We start from the raw sequence: 25,183 nt of genomic DNA on the forward strand, positions 1-25,183 counted from the left end.
GTTAAATATTGCCTTGAGTCAACTGCACTTCTTTGATGTGGCATCATGGGACCTTTAGCTCACTTGGCTAACTGACAAGAGGATGGTACAGAAAGCCAATAGCATGAGTCACCTTCTCCTTTACTTAGAGTCATAGAGATGTACAGCATGGAAACAGACCCTTCGGTCCAACCCGTCCATGCTGACCAGATAGCCCAACCCAATCTAGTCCTACCTGCCAGCACCCGGTCCATATCCCTCCAAACCCTTCCTATCGACGTACCCATCCAAATGCCTCTTAAGTGTTGCAATTGTACCAGCCTCCACCACATCCTCTGACAGCTCATTCCATACACGTACCACCCTCTGCGTGAAAAAGTTGCCCCCTAGCTCTCTTTTATATCTTTCCTCTCTCACCCTAAACCTATGCCCTCTAGTTCTGGTCTCCCCGACCCCAGGGTAAAGACTTTGCCTCTTTACCTTATCCATGCCCCTCATGATTTTGTAAACCTCTATAAGGTCACCCCTTAGCCTCCGACGCTCCAGGGAAAACAGCCTGTTCAGCCTCTCCCTGTAGCTCAGATCCTCCAACCCTGGCAACATCCTTGTAAATCTTTTCTGAACCCTTTCAAGTTTCACAACATCTTTCCCATAGGAAGGAGACCAGAATTGCACACAATATTCCAACAGTGGCCTAACCAATGTCCTGTACAGCCGCAACATGATCTCCCAACTCCTGTACTCAATACTCTGACCAATAAAAGAAAGCATTTGTGGAGTGGTTACGTTCAAGCTATACATAATTAATTGATCAAATTGGTCAATGGGCTGAAAAATGGCAGATGGAGTTCAAGTTGGATAAATGCAAGATATTGCAGAGCAGAGGGACCTAAGAGTTCAGGGACATAGTTCTTTGAAATTTGTGTCACATATGACAGGATGTTTAAACAGGCATTCGACACTCTTGTCTTTTTTACTCAGACCTTTGAGTGTGGGAAGTTGGGATGTCATGTTGAGGTTGTACAGGACATTGGTGAGACCTCTTCTGGAATACTGTGTCCAGTTCTGGTCACCCTGTTATAGGAAGGATATTCTGAAGCTGGAAAGGGTTCCGAAGAGATTTACCAGGATGTTCCCGGGTATGGGCAGATTTGAGTTTTAAAGAAAGGCTGGCTCGGCTGGGACTTTTCTCACTGGAGTGGAGCAGGTTGAGAGGTGACCTGATAGACATTTATAAAATAATGAGGGATGTAGATAGGGTTAGTGGTGGTTGTCTTTTCCCTCAGATGGGGGATTTCAAGACACATTTTTAAGATGAGAGGAGAGAAATTTAAAGAAGACATGAGGAGCAAATTGTTTCCACAGAGAGTAGTTTGTGAGTGGAATGAACTTCCTGAGGAAGCGGTGGATGTGGGCACAGTTTTAACATTTAAAAGATACTTAGGGAAGTCTATGAATAGGAAAGGTTTGGAGAGGTATTGGCCAATGGCAGGCAGCTGGGACTAATTTAGTTTGGAATTATATTTGGCATGGACTGGTTGGACCGAAGGGTCTCTTTCTGTGTTGTATGACTCTATAATTGTTGCTCTCTAATAGAGAGAAAGAGAAAGAGATGTTTGTTGTCCTTTGTGGCTCTTCACCATATAATTGCTCCTCCCACCCCTGGTTAGAGAGCAAGACTTTTGATGGACTTCCAGTTGAGGATCACTGCCCCCATGATCCTGGCTGAAAATGTAAATTGGTGGGTGGGCTGAGGGTGGCTATGGTGTTGGGTCTGATACCACCTGTGGGTGGGCTGAGGGTAGCTATGGTATTGGGTCTGATACCACCTGTGGTCCTAAAGTCTCCGCTTGCTATTAAGGTTAGCACATGAATCATGGGCCCTGGAGACAGAGGACAGAGAGTTCATTTTTTCATTTACTCGTGGGAGGTGGGTGTCTCTGGCTGGACCAACATTCCCTGCCCATCACGAGTTGCCCTTGAGAAGGTGAGCTGCCTTCTTGAACCACTGCAGTCCACCTGCTGTGGGTTGACCCACAATGCCGTTAAGGAAGGGAAGTCCAGAATTCTGACCTTAGCTGCCAGAAAAGACAACAGTAGGAACAGTCCTGTGACCCTGAAAAGTCCTCCTTACTAACGTCTGGGGGTTAGAACCAAAATCTGGAGAGCTATCTCACAGCCTCGTCAGGTAACAGACTGTCATAGTTATACTCACAGTATCGTACCTTACAGATAATGTCGCAGACACCACCATCGCCATCCCTGGATATCTCGTACCTCACCGGCAGACGGACCTTGCTGAGGTGCAGCACAGTGGTATAAGTCAGGGGGGAGTTGCCCTTAGAGTCCTTAACATTGACTATGGACCCCATGAAGTCTCATGGCTTCCAGGTTAAACATGGGCAAGGAAACCTCCTGCTGATGACCATGTACCGTGCTCCCTCAGCTGATGAGTCAGTGCTCCTCCATGTTGAACAACACTTGGAGGAAGCACTGAGAGTGGCAAGGGCACAAAATGTACCCTGGGTGGGGAATTTCACTGTCCACCACCAAGAGTGGCTCAATAGCAGTATTACTGATTGAGCTGGTTGGGATATAGCTGCTAGACTGGGTCTGCAGCAGGGGGTGAGGGAACCGACAACAGGAAAAAACATACTTGACCCTATCCTTACTAAACTGCCAGCTGCAGAAGCATCTGTCCATGACAGTATAGGTAAAAGTAACCACTGTATTGTCCTCCTGGAGACAAAGTCCCGCCTTCACATTGAGAAGATCCTCCATTGTGTTGTGTGGCACGATCACCGTGCTAAATGGGTAAGACTCTAAACAGATCTCGCAACTCAAGGCTGGGCATCTGTGAGGAACTGTGGACCATTGACAGCAGCAGAACGATACCCCAGCACAATCTGCAACCTCATGGCCCAGTATATCCCCCACTCAACCATTCCCATCAAGCCAATGGATCAGTCCTGGTTCAATGGGGAGTACAGGAGGGAATGCCAGAAGCAGCACCAGGCAGACTTGAAGATGAGGTGTCAACCTGTGAAGCAATAATACAGGACTACTTTAATGTCGAACAACATAAGCAACTCCAATGTTCCTAAAATGCCATATTATCCTTCATAAAGCAACATTTCTTTTCAATTCAGAGTGATTTCTCTCTTTCCCCAAGTGTGGATCTTTCCTGCATGACCCAATGGGAAGCACACAGTAAGTGTTTGTTATAACATTCTTCGACTATGGAATGAGACACTGCTGCTGTTCACACACTCCAACGTTTCTCCGGCGGACCATTCTGAAGAAGAAAGAACTTGTGGTTCTATAACACTTTTCACGTGACAAACATCTCTGAGTGCTTTACAGCCAATGAGGTATTTTATGAAGTACGGTCACTGTTTAATGTAGGAACCAATACACCCAATCTGTGCACAGCAAGCTCCCACAAACACAAAGATATAAATGAACAGAAAACCTGGTTTGGTAATGTTGATGAGACAGCACACCAGAGAGAATGACCTAGCTTTTATTCATTATAGTGGCTCAAGGCATGGACAGGTTGGACCGAAGAGTCTGTTTCCGTGCTGTATGACTTTCTAAGATAGTTGATGTATAATTAAAAGGGCAGATGTGCCTCATTTTGATGTTACATTGGAAAGGCAGCACCTCTGACAGTGCAGTGTTCCCTCAGTGCCACACAGGAATGTTAACCTGGATTTTGGGCTGATGTTCCGGCAGCAGGGTTTCAGCACAAGACCTGCAAATTCATGCAAAATTGTCATCACCGCTGGCCCAATTGCGATCAACCAGTGTGGGCTAAACTGGAAATCTTCGTCTCTACAGTGGCATATCACTCTGCATGCCTCTATTCAATCTTCTGGCTTTGAAAACAAATTACTGAGGTTTTATTTAAATGTATAACCTGATTATATTGATGTGTTTGGTGTGTTGATACAAAACTAACTAGTTTTGAGAAGGAAAGTTAAGGGCAAAAGACATCGTTCTCCACAATGAGACGACAGAGAAGCAATGGGCTTGAACAATGACGTGGGCCACATAGTTGAAAATATATTCAGAAGAGTCCATGCATGAAACTCAATGAAAAAAGGACATTGCTCACAGCACTTTACAAGGGAGAGCTGGTCACCAGGTAGCTAAAGAGGCAGTTACATAGGAAATTGCAAAGGTTGAAAGGTCCATCTCCAGTATCTCCTGTGAAGTATTAAATTAACTGATCTCTGCTGCTTTCAGCCGACACCAATATCAATCACTGCATGGGGAAGGGGAGGGAAGTGAAGATCATCCCATCTCAGCTCCTCCTTCAAACTGATTCACAATCCACTTCAGAATGCTGGAGAAAATTCCAATGAAGAATCAGATCGGACTCAAAATGTTAACGTGGTTTTCTGTCTCAATGGTTGCTGCTGAGTTTCTTTGTTTTTTTCTTGCAGGTTTCCAGCATCTGCAGCATTTGCTTTTATTTGATTCAGTTGGTCTGCTGAATACCACCTCACGCTACACCAGGGAACTCCCTCTGTCTCTCATTCACTCTACAGCCACGTTGTGGTATCACCTCACCGTCCTGTACTGTCCTCCACAGCATGACTCTGTTCTCCATCTCCAACACTTGTTATTGATCTGATTCTGGGAAGACATTCTCCTTCATTGTACTGCACCTCCCTCTATTCCTCCCCCATGTGCTCTCTGCTATTTCATTATGTGGCTGTAATCTCATTCTAACTTCTTTTCTTTTTCTTTCGTTATTATATCCAAAAATGCTTTCACCCACAGCTATACTGAACTAAATCATCTCTGGTATTTTTCATTCATTATCAGTCACTTCTAAAGCAACCATGTTTCCCAATCAATCAAGTTACATACAAGGCACTGCAGACCGTCAAAGGTATGGGAGAGGTCGGGAAGTTGGGAAGGGGCTAAATCAAAATGAAGTTGGAATGGGAGATAAAGTATTGTAGTCCTCGTGGTTCCCCGCTCTGTCTAAAGGCATTGAGAGTATCGATTGGTACCATGTGCTCCCTCTCCAAGAGCACTCAGGCACAAGTGTTAGGTGCATGAATCGGAGGGAAATGGGTCTGGGTGGGTTACTCTTTGGAGGGTCGGTGTGGACTGGTTGGGCTGAAGGGCCTGTTTCCACACTGGAGGGAATCTAATCTAATCAAGCGTAGCCATGGAAGAAGCGCAGGAAGGTCGGGCAGCATCCAAGGAACAGGAGAATCGACGTTTCGGGCATGAGCCTGAAGAAGGGGCTCATGCCCGAAACATCGATTCTCCTGCTCCTTCCAGCATTTTCAGCTCTGATCTCCAGCCTCTGCAGTCCTCACTTTCTCCAAGGAGCACAGGCAGTCATGGGGAATGACCTCCTCCATTGCCCGCTGCCTGGACCTGTTAATGGCCAAGTTGGCCATTACACCTATGGGGAGGTCCTCTGACTTGCCCGTACCCATCCACACCAGATGCCCAAAGAGCAGGAGTGCGGGGCTGAAATGCAACCAAAAGTAGAGCAAGTGGTTTCTCGGATAACAATAAAGTGGGTGCAATCTTTTGAAAAACATTCATTCCCGGAAAGAGGAGATCACTGGCCAGCGAGGGCCCAGAGGGCAGTTAAGAGTCAACCATATTGCAGTGGATCTCGAATCACAGGTAGGCCGGACCAGGTAACGATGTCAGTTGCCTCCCCTATCGGACCATTAGCAAGCCAGGTGGGCTTTCCCATCAATCGATTGATAATGGTCATCATTAGACTCTTGATTTCAGGTTTTTGTTTTTAAAATTGAATTCAAATTCCACCATCTGCCCATGGCAGGATTCAAACCTGGGTTCCCAAAATAGTCCCAGGGTTAATAGTCCAGCGATGATCCTCACAGGCTGTTATATTCACTGACTATGCTTGGGATCTAAGCTCATTATATGCTCTCCCTGCCATCTATTCTCCACCCCTCCCCCCCATTTCCCACCACTGCCACCACCCCTCTTCCCCCCCACCCCCACCATCCCTTAATATGACACATCATTCCTTCTCTATCTATTCCATTCTGCTGTTTGGAGGCTTCATGTGAGTGACGGTGAGTTTTACTGCAGTAAGCTCAGCACTCTGCAATCCACCTCACCTCACCTTAGAAATGATGAGGTTTTGGATATAAATCCCACCCTGGAGTCTTCTCCCAGTTCGAAGATGAACACTCCTCGAGGCGCCATCTGTCCTATCATGTAGATGTAAACGACCCCTGGACACTACTGCAAAGTAGAGGAATGGTGCTTTCCCATGTGTGTGTGTGTTTCATCCTAAAAGTCATATTGGGGGAGCTTGCCAATTGGCTGCTACACTTCCTGTGTTGCAACTATCGCTAAACTTCAAAAGTACACAATTGCTTGTAAAGTGCTTAAGGCATCCTGAGGTTTTGAAAGGAATCCCGTGGATGCAGATCTTTGTTCAGACTTTACTATTCCCTGAAGGATTTTGGTTTCTGGGTAGGCAGTGTCATTGTGGGACATCCCCAGGAGAGTTTAACCACACAGAGAAAATAAAGGATCTGTTTGCCACATTGAAAGCTTCTCCCAGCATCCTCCATTGCACCGATGGCACATGTTGAGTCCCTCCAGCAGCTACCCCTGCATCTCCTCAACCATAATGTCTGGTCCAGGCTCCCAAAGCAGGGGCACACGGGCTGGAGAGAGGTGATCCTTCACATTTCAGTCTCGTCTGCAGGACACGGGAGGGTTCCTCAATAGCTTTAAATTGAGGGGTGATAGATATAGGACAGACGTCAGAGGTAGGTTCTTTACTCAGCGAGTAATAAGGGCATGGAATGCTACTGCCTGCAACAGTAGCAACATTGCCAACATTAAATCGTCGTTGGACAACAGTACAGATGATAGTGTAGGATAGTGTAGGATAGATGGGCTTCAGACTGGTCTCACAGGTCGGTGTAACAGCAACAGCCAAAGGGCCTGGACTGGGCTGTAATGTTCTATATTCAGAGGGGAGAGGACAATGTGCAAACCCACTGCACCGCCACCCATTCTTCACCTTACAGACAGTTACAGCACAGAATAAAGCCATTTGGGTCAGTGCTGGCCCTCTGAAGGATCACCCTCTCCTCCCTGACCTATCACCTTCATCCCCTCCCCCACTCACCCATTGTACTCTATGCTACTTTCTCCCCACCCCCACCCTCCTCTAGCTTATCTCTCCACGCTTCAGGCTCACTGCTTTTATTCCTGATGAAGGGCTTTTGCCCGAAACATCGATTTCGAAGCTATTTGGATGCTGCCTGAACTGCTGTGCTCTTCCAGCACCACTAATCCAGAATCTGGTTTCCAGCATCTGCAGTCATTGTTTTTACCTCTGAAGGTTCAGTCCACCCAGTGACAGCTCCCTGCAGGCCCACACATTCTTCCTGTTCAGATAATAAATGCCCGAGTTGAATTTGCCACATTGTCAGGCAGACCTTTCCAAACCATCGCTGTCTGACAATTTCTCCTGGTGTTGGCCTTGTCTATTTTACCAAGCCACCTTGCAACCTGTGCCTCTCAGTTTCTCCCTGATGGTTTTGAATATCTGATTCAAATCTCCTCTGAAGCTTTTCCTCCAAAGAAATCAGTATTGACTTCGCCAATCTATCGTTGTAACTTTATTTTTATTCAGTTGTTGGGGGTGGGTGTCACTGGCTGGCCCAGGATCTCTCGTCCGTCCCTACTTGCCCATGAGAAGGTGGTGGTGAGCTGCCTCCTTGAACCACTGTCATCCAAATGCTGTCGGTTGACCCGTAATGCTGTGAGGGAAGGAATTCCAAGATTTTGAACGAGGGAACAGCGATATTTTTCCGAGTCAGGACGGCGAGTGGCTTGGAGGGTAACTTGAAGGTTCCTATGTATCTGCTGCCTTTGTCCTTTGAGATGGAGGTGGTCGTGGGTTTGAAAAGTACGATCTGTGGATCGTTGGTGAATTTCCACTGGATGTCTTCAGATAGGTACACACTGCTGCTGCTGAGTGTCGGTGGGTGGAGGGAGGAGATGCTTGTGGTTGTGGTGCCAATCACTGGGCTACTATGTCCTGGATGGTTCTAGCCTCTTGGGTGTGGTTGGGGCTGCACCCATTCCAAGCAAGTGGGTTGTATTCCATCACCCTCCTGATTTGGGTTTTACAGATGGCTTTGGGGAGTCAGGAGGTGAGTCACGTGTTGCAAGATGCCTAAAGTTTCTCATATCAGGGACCATTCTGATGAGTTGTTTTTCCCTATACTATGTCCAGAATTGGATTTGATACTCCAGTTATGGACACACACCCACACAACATTAATTTTTTTCCCCTCAAGTTATAACGGTGGATCTCAACGTCCCTCTTTTCGCCTGTGCAACCTAGAAATGTAACTTTCTTCTGTAAATCTGCACTGCAAGCTGACTGATAGGGCCTCCGATTTTAAAACATTGCTGGTGTTTGGTCATGTGTTGGGGGGGGGGGGGGGTCTAATCAGTGTTTAATACAAGTTTAGGAAATGTGTTTCCATGGGTTACTCTTCGGAGGGTCGGTGTGGACTTGGGCTGTAGGGAATCTAATCTAATCTAAAACCTCATGCAAATCAAAAGAACTGCTGTAAATCAGAAACAAAGTTTTGCTTTTAAGACATTTTGATTTTAATATAACCTCCTTGCTCTTGTTCCCGAATAAAACCTACTACACAGTCTGCTTCATTAACCGCTCGAAACCTGTCCTCCTGAGTTATGGACACACACCCACACAACATAATTTTTTTCCCCACTCAAATTATAACGTTGGATCTCAACGTCCCTCTTTTCGCCTGTGCTACTCACTTGGTAGTCCACTGCAAATGGGCAGACGCTACCTAGAAAAGTAACTTTCTTCTGTAAATCTGCACTGCAAGCTGAATGATATCGCCTCCGATTTGAAAACATTGCTGGTGTTTGGTCATGTGTTGGGGGGGGTCAGTCCCCAGTGTGGTTCCAGATGAGGATTCTTGCATGCTTCAGACAAATCCGCTTCCAGGGGTCGGCCTCGGGAAGTGAACTGGCTCGGTCCCCTGGGCAGCTCGTTCGGGATGCACGTTAATAAGTTCATGCCTGTGTACAGAAAGCTTCTCTCTTACACACACACACACAAGAAAATAAAGGACCACCACTTTTCAGCTGCCCCCCCAATTTGCTGTGTGGAGGCTGGGGGAGCAGAGGTCCAGGAAGAGAGTTAGACTGGGAATTCGTACCCACTCCTCAGGGAAATTGAATAACCTTCCCTCCTTCAATATCGCTTTGCACCAATTATATTCGAGAGGAGAGATTCCTGAAGCCTTGTGGAAACTGAGCTTAATCAATGGTGCGCCTGGCTTTAGGACCCGGAGGTGGGGGGGAATTGCACAACCCGGGGCAGCGAGAGTTAATAGTTGGCTGCCCGCCTCCCTCTGTTTCTACTCTGAGCTCTTGTTCTCCTTGAGTCAGCTGTTCAGTTAGTACCAGCTCCACGTTTGGGGAGAGAGCCCCTTCCTCTTTCAGCTCCGTGCGAGCCTCCCGGCAGTTGGACGGAGCGAGACATGCCTGTGGGGAGGTGAGTGCATCCCTTTTTTTTTACTGGGTGCTCTGATCAGACCTGGGGGAACCCATTGCCACTCTCCTGCATGGAAACCTTCTCCCCCCCCTCCCCTTGCAGCTGAAAGTGTGTGGGGCTGGTGAGTCTCAAAGTCAGTTTCTCTCTGTGTTCCCTATTGCAGGTGCTGCTGCTGCTGGTGGAAATCAGCGATATTCATTGCCCTGTCTCTCAGTGTTCCTGGAGTCACTACAGATTCAGGTAACACAAAAAAAACGTGTGTGTGGGGAGGGGGGAAGATGGGCAATTGTTTAACCAACTCGCCTCAAATCAAGACGTCCTGCATTAGCAAAAAAGCTGAGAAGTTAATCACTCTTGCTGTGCACTTTCGGAGGGGGGGGGGGCGGGTTTGCAAACAAAGTTTTGTTTTTAAAAGCAATCTGCAAGCCTTCTCGCTGAGTTTGTGCTGAGGAATGGGCAGTGGGACTGAGACAGGCCCTGGATGTCTGTAGCTGCAGCACTCACTCACTCACTCACACTCTCTCTCTCTCTTGCTCAGAAAGCACCCCCCAGCAAATGGGGAAAACGCACGGTTTTAGCTTTAGTTTTGGGGGAGGGGGTGAGAGATAACGGGAATATGCGAGGCACCGTCTTTTCCCGAAACATTTGGTCAGTTTTCCTGAATTTTCAGATTTATTTTTCCACACGACTCAAAAGGTGGAGTGAGAAGAAACAGAGCGTTCTGCCTAACGGCTGGATGCTGGGGTTCAGGATCCCCCCCATAACAAGCTGCTCGTGCAATTCTTTGGCTTTGCCTTAAGTGTATCAGTAAATTGTGGCTGGTGACTCTTCCCCCCCCCCCCCCCCCCCCCCATAGAGATTCCTCCTGAATCCCTTACTGGATCTGCTGTGCCACACTTCAGACTCATTCTGGGCAGCAGACTCTCAGGAGGACATGCTGGAGGGACATTCTTGATGGGGTTAGACAGCCCCGGATGACTCAACGTCAATTCTCCTGCTCCTCGGATGCTGCCTGACCTGCTGTGCTTTTCCAGCACCACTCTAATCTGGACTCCGATCTCCAGCATCTGCAGCCCTCACTTTTGCCTTGTGGTTGTTCCTGGCTCATGCCTGACCCAAATGGCGAGAGTTATTATCGGGATGGTCCCGCATGTACCGAGGGACTCTGGGACCAGGAGAATGAGTGCCCCAGCCTCCAGACAGCTCCTCAGTGTGGGCTGCACCCCCACCCCGGCGTGTGGCAGAGTCTGCAGGTCACACATTGAGCTTCTCTACCATCTCCGACCGAACCCATCCCAACTGGAGTGCAAGCAAGCCACCCTCGGATAGCCAGGGACTGTTTATAAAAGGAGATGGTTAGCACTGCTGCCTCACAGCACTAGGGTCCCAGGTTCGATTCCAGCCTCAGATGATTGTCTGTGTGATTTTTGCACATTCTCCCCGTGTCTGTGTGGGTTTCCTCTGGGTGCTCCGGTTTCCTCCCACAGTCCAAAAATGTGCAGGTCAGGGTGGATTGGCCATGCTAAATTGCCCATATTTGTTAGGAGCATTAGTCAGAGGGAAATGGGTCTGGGTGGGTTGCTCTTAGAAGGGTCAGTATGGACTGGTTGGGCCGAAGGATCTGTTTCCACACTGTATGGAATCTCATCTAATCCAGGTGCTCACAACTCCATCTGCTGCGCTTGTGCAGGGACCTTCTCCATAGCTGCCCCACTCTTAATGTGAAAGGTCTCTAAGGCCACCCGTCAGCTGTATCAAAAGGCAGCAAGAGGCTTTACTGCTCACTGTTTCCTCAGGGATCCATGTCAATCTCTTTCCCTGCACCCTTTCACACTCTGCAGCCGGGATTGCTGATCTACCCAAGGTGCTCATCGGCACCATCTCATTTGCCATTCGCTTTGGAAACCTCTCTCTTGGTTTCAGTCGCTAAAACTCAGCAGGGGAAGGTCATCGATATTAATGAGAAACTGCAGTAGATCTCCCATCGGCCAAGTGCGCTAGCGTTGTGTTGAATTTTACATTTGGACACCTGTGAATGGACTGGCTTAGGGACAAGCCGTAAGGGTTTTTCATTTCTAGAGCCGCTGGGTTGTACAGCATGGAAACAGACCCTTCAGTCCAACTCGTCCAAATATCCTAAATTAATCCAGTCCCATTTGTCAGCACTTGGCCCATATCCCTCTGAACCCTTCCTATTCATATACCTATCCAGATGATTTTTCAATGCTGTAATTGTAGCACTTCCTCTGGCAGCTCATTCCATCCATGCACCACCCTGTGTGTGAAAGTGTTACCCCTCCCATTTGGTTCACTAAGTCAGCCTGGAGCACTGCTTAGAGCCAGCTCCTTACCAGAGGAGCAGCTGCCAAAAAGGATCTGTCCTTTTGACTTATGGGGCTGATGTTTCTCTGATTGATCGCCCCCCCCACAGTAGAATTTACCTGTTTTGGAGACTTTTGAGGGAGAATTAACCTGTCAACCTCTGAGATTTTCAGCCCTGGTCATCTCTGCTGTAGGTTAGGTGAACTTGCAGTGTGCCAATTGTCTGGCATTTTTGCTTACATAACAATGAGACTTACTTGAAAACTACTTCATTTGATTGGAAAGGGCCTTGGGATTTCCTGAAGACATCTAAATTGTTTTAGAAATGTAGATTACTTCTTTTTTTATGGAGAACTGGATTCCATGATGTTTCTTTAAGAACTGGTGGTTGATACCCTCCCTCCCATGTCTCTCATGGACTTTGACTTGTTGGTCCATGGTTACATTTGGCAATATATTGTAATGTTTGCTGCTGACTTCAGGTTCTGGCTGATCAGGAGACTCTGCTGCTCTTGCTGGAGATATGATGCAAGGATTTGCAAATTGATAATCAACTTGCTTGACCATGGAATAAATGCCCCCTTTTTGACCTTTGGGTCTTGCAGTGCCACCTGAACGAGGAACTTCTGGGTGAGAGGTAAGACAACCACAATACCTCCCCAATGTGGCTGACTGACTGCAGAGTGGTGTTCACTACCCAGGGGCTGATCCGGGACACACCTTTTTTTGGTTACTCAGATTCTTTTGTGAGATTAGATTAGATTACTTACAGTGTGGAAACAGGCCCTTCGGCCCAACAAGTCCACACCGCCCCGCCAAAGCGCAACCCACCCATACCCCTACATCTACCCCTACCTAACACTACGGGCAATTTAGCATGGCCAATTCACCTGACCTGCACATCTTTGGACTGGCTGGGCAGTGTTGGTTGGTTGCCCTTCCCAAGGTGGTGGTGAGATGCCATCCATGTGACCACAGGCAGACCCGCACAGCTGCTGGCAAGGGAGTCCCAGGACTTTGGCCTAGCAACAGCGAAGGAACTGCAAGGTATCCAAATCAGGATGGAGTGTGGCTTTGAGGGGTGCTTGCTGGCGATGGTGCTCCCATGACCTTCTGGGTGGTACTTGTCACAGGTTTGGAAGGTGGTGATCGAGCTCTTGCTGTGATGTGGAATGAAGATTGGAGCACACTGCTGCTGCAATGCATTGGTGATGGAAGGAGCAGCCATTGAAGGCAATTGAATGGGCCTCTTTGTGTCAAACCCTTTGAGTGTTATTGGAGCTGCTCCCGTCCAGGCAAGGTGTGCCTTGCAGACAGTGGACAGGCTTTTGGGATTCGGAAGGGGTGTAGTTGTGGGCATGGGAGAAGGGTCTATATGTCACACTCCGAAGTTCACCTGCAGTCGAAGAAGTGTACTTGTCAGAAGGGCACAGGAGATGTGATCTCTGAATGCTCTTGAGTGTAAGAATGTATCAGAGCGTTCATGATTAAGGTTTGGATCTGGTTGCTGGCTGAGATTTCTAAAGCCGCTGGCCTTGAGCTGCTCTCTGTGGCTGGTGGTGCAGTTTAGGACTGAGCAGGTCTGTCTGGGCCTTTCCATTTCCGATGCAGGTCTCTGTCTTCCTATTGACGGCTAGGTTAGGAGCTGGCTCATTCAAAACTAATGGGACGCAAATGCTCACAGACTCCTCCTACACTGCACTCCGCACAGCAACAACCTGCATTTATGTTGCACCTTCATTGTCATTAAACATCCTGAGGGGCACTCTGCAGGAGCTTCAGCAGGTCATTTGATGTTGGTCCAAATGCAGAGTTCGTAAGACAACTGATCTGAAGCTTAGTCATAGAATAAAATATTAAGGAGTGCCTTAAGGGGAAGGGTGAAAGGTACGGAAGTTTCAGGAGGGAATTCCAGAGTTCAGGCCTTCGGCAACTGGAGACTGGCCTGCTGACGATGGAACCAATGGAGGTTGTGAGGACACAAGAGGTCAGACCTTGGGGAATGCAGATACTATGCAGAAGTTGGACAGTGGTGCAGGGGTTTATGGAGGTGAGATCATGCAAGGCTGTGCAGCTCTTCCTGATAGGGAGGAGAAGATGAGGAGCCAGTGTAGTCAGTGAACATGCTGAGGTTTGTTGGGGGTATTGGGGTTGTTTAGAAGAGATTGGGGTCATTGGTAGTCCCTCGCAGTAGAGAATGACACTTTTCCACACTCAGGGTGAGTCTGTAGGTCAATGTACAGACCGATGGGGCTACCACAGGCTCTGTTACACTTGGAGCAGAAGGTGGTCGTGGGGAAGGGTGATTGGGTTTTTGGTGTGGCGGTGTGCTCCTTTTGCTGTTTTCACTTGGCTTCCACTTGTTCCCAACGGCAAATCTCGAGGTGATCGACACCTTCCTGGATGCTCTTCCTCCACTTTGGACGGTCTTGGGCCAGTGATTTCCAGGTGCTGGTGGGAATACCACACTTCGACAGTATCACTGAATCACTTCCTCAGATCATCTGGGGCTCACCTGCTGTTTCGAAGCTGGGATTCGAACACCTGCTTAGGAAGTCTCGTGTTGGTCATGCGGACGACGTGCACAGCCCATCGTACTGATCAAGGGTGGTCAGTGCCTTGATGCTGGGGATATTGATTGAGGACGCTGTTGGTGCTTCTTTCTTCCCAGTGGGTTTGCAGGATATTGCACAGGCAGCATTGACGGGACTGCTCCACTTCCTTGAGGTGTCTGCTGTGGGTTGAAGGATGATGTCCTCAATAAACTGGGCTTGGTTAAATTCGTAATATAGCATAAGAGTTTATGAACAAACTCATTACTGAGGGCTATAGCTTCTGTATAGAAATAAGTCCAGACTCCTGTTCAACAGGCAGCCAAACATAAATTCCTTGCCAAAGATCTGCTTAGATTATATTGGAATGTGGCCTTTTTCCCCACAGTTTGTCTGTGTATATCCTCAATGAGATTGTGTATGTTGGCTTAAAGTTTAATGGTTGCTGGGGAGGATAACTGGGCACTGAATTGAAAATACTAGCTTTTAATATCGCAATGTTAGTGGGATTAACAGGTGGTAATGTTGGCTCAGTGGTAATGTAGCTGGACTGGTAATCCAGAGGACTCAGGTTAATGTTCTGGGGATATAAAATTCAAATCCCACCACAGCAAAAACTAAATCTGGAGATTAATATCAAGCTAGTCTCAGTAATAGTTCACTAATGACTTTGGAGAAAGATTTCTGCAGGGCAAATTTCTACCAGACCCACTGAAATGAGGCTGACTCTTAACTGCTTTCTGAAATGTCTTAGCGGGTCACACAGCTTTAAGGCAGATGGGGATGAGCAACAAATGCTGGCCTTGTGATTGACGCCCACATCCCTTGAATGAATGAATGAATGAAGAAAAACAAAACCTATTAGTCATTCTTCTGAAGCAGAGTAGTTAATGGCATAAACAGCAATTCATTTCCTTTTTCTTTAATGGCAACCTGTAGTTCTGTTCTATATTATTAATGTTTCACAATATAAAATGTGTGGAATCCCTTTGGGAACTGCTGATGGTTATGGAGTGTCTCATACTTCAGGTCCTGTGGTATCGGACAGTTGCTATGTTTTGCTAGCCCCCAAATGGTTATGTGAACAAACATCTTTATGCGGCTTTTCATTTATTTTTTTGCTGGTGACAAGATTATGGTAAGTGAAATACATCTTACTGTATTCCAGAAAGGCAAGTGCTGAAGGATAGAACCAGGGCCAATCTCTGCACAACATATATTTACAGAAACATATGGCTAGCCGTACGTCACAATTTTTGGTTTGTTCCATTTTACAGAGACCTAAATGTACCCCTAACAAAAACAGAAATTGCTGGAAAAGCTCAGTAGGTCTGTGGAGAGAAATCAGAGTTAACGTTTCGGGTCAACCCAAAACGTTAACTCTGATTTCTCTCCACACTTCCTGCCAGACCCGCTGAGCTTTTCCAGCAATTTCTGTTTTTGTTTCTGTTTTGGAACATCAGCAGATCTTTTGGTTTTTAAATAAACCACTAGTCAAGGCAACTTTATACTAGTAAATGTTGCCTGGCTGTGAAATGTAATCGTACTTATGATTGGTAAGGTTTGAATGGCATTAATCTTCCCCTTCCTCCCTGCATATGTATTGGATATATTTGGAAGGAGTTGCATTTCATACAATGTTTTTCATGACCTTGGGACGTCCCACAACATTTTACAGCAGATGAAGTATTTTTGAAATGGACTGTCTGCTGTATCTTGGGGAAACTTGTCAAATAACTTGTGAAAAGCAAACTCTCACGAAAGGCAATGTGAAAATGATCAGTTCATTTTAGCGATGTTAGTTGAGGGATAGGGATTGACCTCAGGGCACAGAGCGGTACCCCAAAATCTTTTATAACTTTTTATTCCAGAGTCAGTTGGGAGCCTTAGACTTAAGTGTCTCCCTGGAAAGAAATAATCTAAGCTCTGAGTGTAGTTTGGATTTTGTTTTTAAAGCCCTGAACCTGCAGCCTTCTGCACAGAGTGACGCTGTCGTGTTCATGTTTAAACTTGTATGAAGACAGAGGTTCATCCACTTGTTAGTCCAGGATGGACTGAGGTGAAGTATTGTGAGTGTCTGTGTATATGTTCTCTGTAGCAATGACTAAGTTTCTCCTCTGTCGCCCATCTCTCTGTTCCGAATTACTTTTGCTCCTACCTCTACCAAAGGACCCAGTGTGTCTCCGTGCGGTCGACAACTCTGTGGCTGGATGCTTCCCAGGGGATGGTGTGGAAATGTGGATCATGGGGAATCAAGGACTTGGTTCTTCTCTCACCCATCTGTCGACCCTTTGGGTAGCAGAAAGACCCCAACCCCATTCCCCTAACCCAGGGCCAGGTTACAGAACCGATTAACTTGCAAAGTTCTTCATAAAAATGCAGGAAAAATTTAGAGCAAATATAATCTAAAGAGGGTTTGTTTAAAGATTAAGGAAGGTGACTCTGTCAGAACACTTGTACCAGTAATAATGCATTCCATTCCATCTGTTGTAGATTGGTGCTGGGATTACACTGGGAAGAGGGAGGACAACAGTTGGTTCACAGGACAGTGACAATAAAATAGAGGCATTCCTGATTCTTCAATAGTTCAAGAACTTGCTGCTACGGCCCTGTTCTCTCGTGTGGGGGATCTGTGAGATCACTTCTGGAGTTACCCAGAGAGCAGAGTACTTAAGCCAGGCTACATTGTCAGCAGGGCTGTAGACCAACCCCCACTCCCCCACGAAGAGTCAGTTGCAGTCTCTCTTTCAACTTCCTCCGCCTTCTCAAAATATGAATGGGTAAACTACCAATCCTATTGAAACCTGTCAAAACCTCGTTCAAACCAAGTCCACCTCATTTCCTTTTTGGGTGAAGGAGGTTTGAATTTGATTGGGTGTTGCCACACTAGACAAATGTTTTTCCTAAACTCTCCGTGAATGTTTGCTTGGGCCAATGGGAGGTGGATAGATCCTCATTCCTGTGGACCACTGGGCTATTTGCAGGAGGTTGGAAGCCCCCATTTTGCTTCAGAATGGCCCGCCCTCCTGCCTCTGCAAGCTCATCATCCAGTCTGAAGGTCACAGACTGACACTGGCTCCCAGCCCAACAGCTCTTTGGTTTGAAAGTTCTCACATTCCTTTTTATGGCCACCGTCATCCCACAACCACTCCACCTCTCCGCAGTCCTCCAGTTCAGGCCCTTGCACAATCGCTGGTTTTAGTGACCCTGCCATCGGTGGCCCTGTGTTTCTGCAAGCTGATCCTGAGCTGTGGTACATCTTTATTTTCTCTCTCTCTCTCTCTCTCTCTCTCTCTCTCTCTCTCTCTCTCTCTCCCTCCTTCTCTCGCTTTCTCTCTCCCTCCTTCTCTCGCTTTCTCTCTCTCTCTCTCTCTTTTTTCTCTCTTTTTTTTCTTTCTCTTTTTTTCTTTCTCTTTTTTTTCTTTCTCTCTTTTTTCTCTCTCTCTTTTTCTCTGTCTCTCTCTCTCTCTCTCTCTCTCTCTCTCTCTCTCTCCTTCTTCATAACTTTACCATTGAGAGTGATATAAAAGGAGGAGATGTCTGACTAGCGTTGTTGCTGCACTATTAATCTGGGGAGCCGGTTTTGAATCCTGCCATGGCAGATGGTGGAATTTGAATTCAATAAAATTCTGGAATTAAGAGTCTAAGGACGACCATGAATCCATTGCCAATTGTCGCGAAAACCCATCTAGTTTGCCTCATGCCCTTTAGGGGAGGAAACTGCCATCCTTACCTGGTCTGGTCTGCCCGTGACTCCATAACAATATGGTTGGCTGTTAGCTGTCCTCTGGGCAATTGTGGATGGGCAATAAATGCTGGCCAAGCCAAGCCCCATCCTCATCCCATGAATAAATAAAACAAAGGGCTTGTTAGCAGAATGCCCCAAGGAAAATTATCTCTGTGAAGAGTGTGCTATGTGAGAAGTGTAAAAAGTGCCATCGAGATGCAAGTTGTTGCAGTGGCTAGGGGTACGAGTTGTGCACACTTGCCGATGCGATGCTGAGAGCAGCGAACATTTCCCTTGTGCCTTTCTGCCTTAGTCCTTGCTGTGTCGGGTATTGTGCTGTTAGCTGAGGAGCCACGATTGCCTTGTGAATGGAGAATTCAGAGAATCCAATGTTACTTCATGAAAGGCTTGCTATGTGGAAGGCAGGCTTAACTGACCTTTCCTTATCAGCACAGTCGGGATCACCCTGAGTGATGGAGTAAATCCTTTTGAGTCAGGCCGGAGATATGTCCTGACTTGCACTAAGGAGGATTATGGCAGTCTTTCCCAAACCTTATAATTCACATTTCTCTACATCTTCAGGAGGCTTGGGGAGATTAATTGTTGCTAAGAGCGACCATGTGGGGACATTCATCAGATCCCCTTGCATATTTTAACAATAAAAACTTTTCAAGGGGTTGTACTCCAATTGACCTCATGACGCTCGTTGTGGTGAACGCGCATTTTTTTTAATGGTTCCATTTAACAGTCTCCATTTTTACAAACTGATTTATTCCTGTCAACAATAGCCCTTTGTGACAATGGCTGAGGTCACTGCAGCATCGACATTTACACTTGGAATGAGTGGAGTTGCTTCCCCCATTGACTAAAACTCCTTCTGGCATGTTTCCAAACTCAGAGTGACCTTCCCTCAGCTCAGCACCCTTTCTAACCTGCAGACCCAGCAGTGAGTGCAGTACGCTTGCCATGGACGTAGACCCAATCATTCACAATCAGTTGTTTCTTTTGGATAGGGTTGCCTTGCCAAGCTCCACATTGCGAAGGGCAATTGGGACAATGTGGTGTGGGCCCGACATATCCATTGAGACTTTTGTTGTGTGGGGTCCGAGGGAGTGTTGCTGAACAAAGAGACCTTTGGGTGCAGGTTCATAGCTCCTTGAAAGTGGAGTCGCAGGTAGATAGGATAGTGAAGGAGGAGTTTGGTATGCTTTCCTTTATTGGTCAGCACGTTGAGTATAGGAGTTGGGATGTCATATTGCGGCTGTTCAGGACATTGGTTTGGCCACTTTTGGAATACTGTATTCAATTCTGGTCTCCCTGTTACAGGAAAGATGTTGTGAAACTTGAAAGGGTTCAGAAAAGATTACAAAGATGTTGCCAGGGAGGAGGATTTGAGCTATAGGGAGAGGCTGAACAGGCTGGGGCTGTTTTCCCTGGAGCGTTGGAGGCTGAGGGGTGACCTTATAGAGGTTTATAAAATCATGAGGGCATGGATAGGGTAAATAGCCAAGGTTTTTTTTAAAATCTCTGGCATGAGGAGTCCAAAACTAGAGGGCACAGGTTTAGGGTGAGAGGAGAGAGATTTAAAAGAGACCTTAGGGGCAACTTTTTCCACACAGAGGGTGGTATGTGTATGGAATGAGCTACCAGAGGAAGTGGTGGAGGCTGGTACACTTACAGCATATAAAAGGTATATGAATAGGAAGGGTTTGGAGGGATTTGGGCCAAATGCTGACAAATGGGACTAGATTAATTTAGGATATCTGATTGGAATGGACAAGTTGGTCTGTTTCCATGCTGTAATCTCTGTGACTCTACGCTCATTACTATAAGCACCGGTGTTCTACTGGGACCCATTGGAGTCCAGGAGTAACAGTAATACTTACATTTTGCATTTCCTTAACACTAAAATGTCTGAAGGTGCATTAGGGATTATTAGACAGAAGACATGATACCAGGCTGCCTAAGGGGTGACTGAAGGCTCGCTGGAAGAGGTGGGTTTTAAGGAAGGGTCTTTGAGGAGCAAATGGAGGTGGAGAGGATTCAGGAGGGAATTCCAGAGCCTACAGCCCAAGCAACTGAAGGAAGGTTGCAAATAGCAGAACGATGGAAACTGCAGAATGCTAAGAGAGTCCAGAGTGAAATTGTGCAGGCCCCTTAAGACCTTGCAGACTTCTAGAGGTCAAGGGTGAGGCTGTGGCGAGATTTGAAAACCGGGGAGAGAATTGCCATTTCATAGCAATGCTGGGGTGGGCAGCCTGCGTAGGTCAGTGAGGTTGGTGGGAGTGGGGTGTATTTGATGTGGGCGAGTATGGTACAGATGATGGAGTGTGAACCACAAGTGTTTTGTAAGAAACCATTACCCTGGCATTTATTCGTAAGACCGCTGCACTCCATACAACCCAAGGGCTCACACAGTCACCAGAATCCCTTTTAAACATGGGGCTGATCTACAGTCACTTCCCTGCCTCTGAGTAGAGAGGTTTAACACCTGCAGCAGGACTTGAAGGTTACGGAAAGTGCTTGCTCATTTCACCTGCAAAATCCTACAGTGGGCAATAAGACAGTCTCCCAATCAATAGAATTGCGCCCTTTAAGCTAAAGGCTCTGGTGAACAGGCTGGTGACACTGTTTCAGAATAACGTAACATGGCAACAGACAAAAGCCCAGGCTTTGTCTGCCTCATGTGCCCCTAAGCCCAGGAAAGTCTCCAAATCTAAGCACTCCTTTTTTTTGAATAATTTACTCCCTTCTTCATTTCTGCATCTGTTCATTCTTAAGTGAATTGTTTAAACAGATCTTTGTATCACCAGGTTCAGTTCTGTCTCCCCACCCTCCCTGTTCACAGCGTAGCATTCCTCACTTGAGATGGGTGTGGGGGTGGGGTGGGGGTGGGGGGGGGAGAAAAATGCTGAAATATTTCCGCCTCTGTCGGCAGATATGTCAGAACCTGGGCTAACAGGAGATCAGCAATTATGAGCCTCCCCTCCGTCAATGAGCACTTTTCAATGCTGCAAGATGAGAATTCCTGGCACCTTTTTTCCAGGACTCTGCTTGTTGCTGCTGGGGTGGTCAGATAAGGACCAATGACCGCTTAAATCTGCCAGGGGCCTTGCTCTCTCTGTCTGTCTCTCTCTCTCTTTTTAAATTTTTGAAACGCTTTGCGTGCGCGTGGTTTGCATGGATTGCAAATTTTCTGTCTCCAGGCAGTCGTGAGCTACCTTTTTTATCGATGCACAATCTCCAACAGCATCCAACAACTTATTTTCCCTCGATCCCGTGCCCCTGATACTTAGGGAGGGCATCTCCTTCACCGCCAACCGACGCCTGGAGGAGGAACGCCCCATCATTGGCCTTGGGACCCTCCAACCACACTGCATCAATGTCGATTTCATCACTTTCCTCATCTCCCCTCCCCCCACCTTTACCCAGATCCAACCCTCCAACTCGGCACCTCCCCTCCTGAACTGTCCCTACCCGTCCATCTTCCTTCCCATTTATCTGCTCCACACTCCTCTCTGAACCATCACCACCGCCCCCCCAGCCACATTCATCTACCTGTTGCATTCCCAGCTACCTCCCCCTCTCCCCTCCAAATCCCATTCCTCCTCCCTCTCAGCCCCCTTGCACCCCTCCTACACTCCTGATGAAGAGCTAATGCTCAAGACATTGACTTTCCTGCTCCTCGGATGCTGCCTGACCTGCTGTGCTTTTCCCAGTGCCACACTCTCTGACTCTGATCTCCAGCATTTACAGTGCTCACTTGCTCCCGGAGGGTACCTGGTGTTGGCAGTAGGTCAGTGTGATTGTCGTCCGAGTCCCGACTCCTGAATTTTGACTGTATCATCTGGGCCGATGTTTGCTTGCTTCCTCTGCCAGCATTGCAAAAGGCTGCCCCTGGTTCTCCTTCTTCCTTACACTGTGGGATGCCTTGGGACTGGCTGACTGGAGAGAGATGGGGGGTGTGGGAGGGCTTGGCTGGGCAACTAACCCAGAGGCTGGCCTTTGGGACCCTGCCTCAGCCCAGCCTGATATTTGTTCAAGTGCCAGTGCCTCTGCCTCTGATCGTGAGCGTATTCCAAGACCCTCTGAAATCTTAGAGCTGCAGCCAACTCAGGATGGAGTGAGCTGGGGGGAACGGGGCAAGAAGAGATTTTTATGGTGTCAGTGAAGATGGCCAAGGGAAGTATGTTCGATACTAGATAGATGGTTTCATAGAATCCCTACAGTGTGGAAACAGGCCTTCAGCCCAACAAGTCCACACCAATCCTCTGAAGAGTAACCCACCCTTGGACGCATGCATCTAACCTACACATCCCTGCACACTGTGGGCCAACTTAAGCGTGGCCAATTCACCTAACCTGCACATCTTTGGACTGTGGGAGGAAACCCTACACAGTTATTGGGAGAATGTGCAAACACTGCACAGATAGTTGCCTGAGGCTGGAATCGAACCCGGGTGCTGTGAGGCAGCAGTGCTAACCACTGAGTCACCGTGCTGCCTTACTGGGGTACCCTTCTGTTTGGATTGCCAAACAGGATTGTGCCCTGGCCAGTCCTGCTGTTGGGTGAATCCCCAGGATCGATGGGATGAACTGGGCTGTACCTGACCAGCATGACCCCCCCCCCCCCCCCCCCCCCCCCCCCATAGGCTCCTCCATGTGCAGCCCCCCCCCCCCCCCCCAATAGGCTCCTCCATGTGCAGGCATCTATCTGTTTGAAATGCCCTGGGCAGCAGCACTAAAGTAAACTTCGGCAAGAATCAACCTGCAGTTATAATTCGGAGAAAAATGTGGCAAGGGTGAAAAGAAGCAGAGAGGTGTAACCCAGGCTGACGTGTGCCCCAGAAAAGGCCCTTTTCTTGCTTTGCAGCCAACAACAATAACTTGCGTTTATGTTGGTACCTTTATCCGCCACCCATTGTCATGAGGCACTTCACAGGAGCGCTTCTGGTGGGTGCATTTAGTATCCGAGGGAAATATTAGCAAAAGAGGTAAAGTTCACGAAGAATCATTAAAGGAGGAGATTGAGGCAGCTATATTTAGGTAAGGAATTCCAGAGCTCCGGAATGAGACTAGGGCCAAATGGAAGTTGGCAAGGAGCTGGCTGAAAGGCTGGTGCCTGTTAAATGTGACTGAATGATGTTGGGAGGACTGTCCCAGGTCTTCACACTTCTCTGTGCCTGTCAGGCTGCAGGTGAGAGAGCGTCATGTTAGTGCAGGTCCAGCCAGTGCTGGAGAGTTTTGGTAACCTCATCCTCTGCAGGCTAGTTTCAGCTTGACTACTGTCAGGGAAAGAAACTTTCCACTTGGGGATTTGGAGAGCAGGTTTCACTGACCGACCGCTGCTGGCCTCAGCTGAGCACTGTGTTTATAACCAGAATGCTCTTCCTGAAATCCTGTGCAGAGTCACTGCTTGAAGAGTGCTGACAGTGGGCGACTTTGCAAAGAAAAAGCCTCCCTGAACTCTGTTCCTGACTGGAATGGGAATGTTCCTGCTCAGTGATATAGGGCCACACATTGGGCCGTACACAAATCCTTGGTTGCCTGAAGCTTCATTCCTCTCGCTCTCCCAACTGAGCTATTCATTCTGCTGGGAATTCTTTAGGCTCTGGCCAGGTATTCCATATAAGGCCATTCTTTGCCTTCCCTCTCATGTCCCCCTGCTCCAAAAGACTTTCACTCTCTCCACACTCTGCTACTCCTCGAATTCACACCAGGGCCTTCATCCCGTCCAGCCATCCTCAGGATGAAAATCTCGCACTGCTTCACATCGATTCCCCTCACTGTTGCTCTGGCTCTCATGCTGTCTGCTCTTTCTTTATTTCTCACCCTCCTCGTCTTTCCTCCCTTCTTTCTTTTCTTTCTTTCTTTCTATGTTTCTCTTTTTCTCTCTCTCTTTCTCTCTTCCTTGCTTTCTTTCTTTCTTTTTCTCTCTCTCTCTTTGTCTCTCTCTCTCTTGATCTCTCGCTCTCTCTTTCTCTCGCTCTCTCTTTCTCTCGCTCTCTCTTTCTCTCGCTCTCTCTTTCTCTCGCTCTCTCTTTCTCTCGCTCTCTCTTTCTCTCGCTCTCTCTCTTTCTCTCGCTCTCTCTTTCTCTCTCGCTCTCTCTTTCTCTCGCTCTCTCTTTCTCTCGCTCTCGCTCTCTCTTTCTCTCTCTTTCTCTCTCTTTCTCTCTCTCTTTCTCTCTCTTTCTCTCTCTTTCTCTCTCTTTCTCTCTCTCTTCTCTCTCTTTCTTTCTCTCTTTTTCTCTCTCTCTCTCTTTCTTTCTTGTTCTCTCTCGTTCTCTCTCTCTCTCTCGTTCTCTCTCTCATTCTCTCTCTCTCTCTCGTTTTCTCTCTCTAGTGTCTCTCTCTCTCTCTCTTTCTCTCTCGTGTTCTCTCTCTCTCGTTCTCTCTCTCTCGTTCTCTCTCTCTCTCGTTCTCTCTCTTTTTCTTTCTCGCTCTCTCTTTTCTTTCTCGCTCTCTCTCTCTCTCGTTCGCTCTCTCTCTCGTTCGCTCTCTCGTTCGCTCTCTCGTTCTCTCGTGCTCTCGTTCTCTCGATCTCTCTCTCTCTCTCTCTCTCTCTTGTTCTCTCTCTCTCTCTCTCTCGTTCTTTCTCTCTCTCTCTTTCTTTCTTTCTTGTTCTCTCTCTCGTTCTCTCTCTCTCGTTCTCTCTCTCTCTCGTTCTCTCTCTCTCTCTCGTCTCTCTCTCTCTCGTTCTCTCTCTCTCTCGTCTCTCTCTCTCTCGTTCTCTCGTGTCTCTCTCTCTCGTTCTCTCTCGTGTTCTCTCTCTCTCGTTCTCTCTCTCTCTCGTTCTCTCTCTCTTCTCGTCTCTCTCTCTCTCGTTCTCTCTCTCTCTCGTTCTCTCTCTCTCTCGTTCTCTCTCTCTCTCTCTTTCTCTCTCTCTCTCTTTCTTTCTCTCTCTCTTTCTTTCTCTCTCTCTCTCTCTCTCTTCTCTCTTTTTCTCTTTCTTTCTTTCTCTTTCTTTCTTTCTCTCTTTCTCTCTTCCTTTCTCTCTCTCTCTCTTTCTTTCTCTCTCTCTTTCTTTCTT

The 25,183-nt window shown here is 47.5% G+C and overlaps 1 protein-coding gene across 1 annotated transcript in view; it reads left to right on the plus strand.

Moving 5' to 3' along the window:
- Positions 1-9,150: 9,150 nt before the first annotated feature.
- col18a1a (collagen type XVIII alpha 1 chain a) overlaps positions 9,151-25,183 on the plus strand; it is a 303,852-nt gene continuing 287,819 nt past the window's right edge. Inside the window, exons 1-2 of the mRNA XM_072578489.1 lie at positions 9,151-9,553; positions 9,717-9,793. Coding sequence (XP_072434590.1) covers positions 9,540-9,553; positions 9,717-9,793 — 91 coding nt within the window. The 5' untranslated portion in view covers positions 9,151-9,539. The remainder of the gene's footprint in view (positions 9,554-9,716; positions 9,794-25,183) is intronic.

Source organism: Chiloscyllium punctatum, chromosome 10, assembly GCF_047496795.1.
Source record: "Chiloscyllium punctatum isolate Juve2018m chromosome 10, sChiPun1.3, whole genome shotgun sequence".
Classification (NCBI taxonomy): domain Eukaryota; kingdom Metazoa; phylum Chordata; class Chondrichthyes; order Orectolobiformes; family Hemiscylliidae; genus Chiloscyllium; species Chiloscyllium punctatum.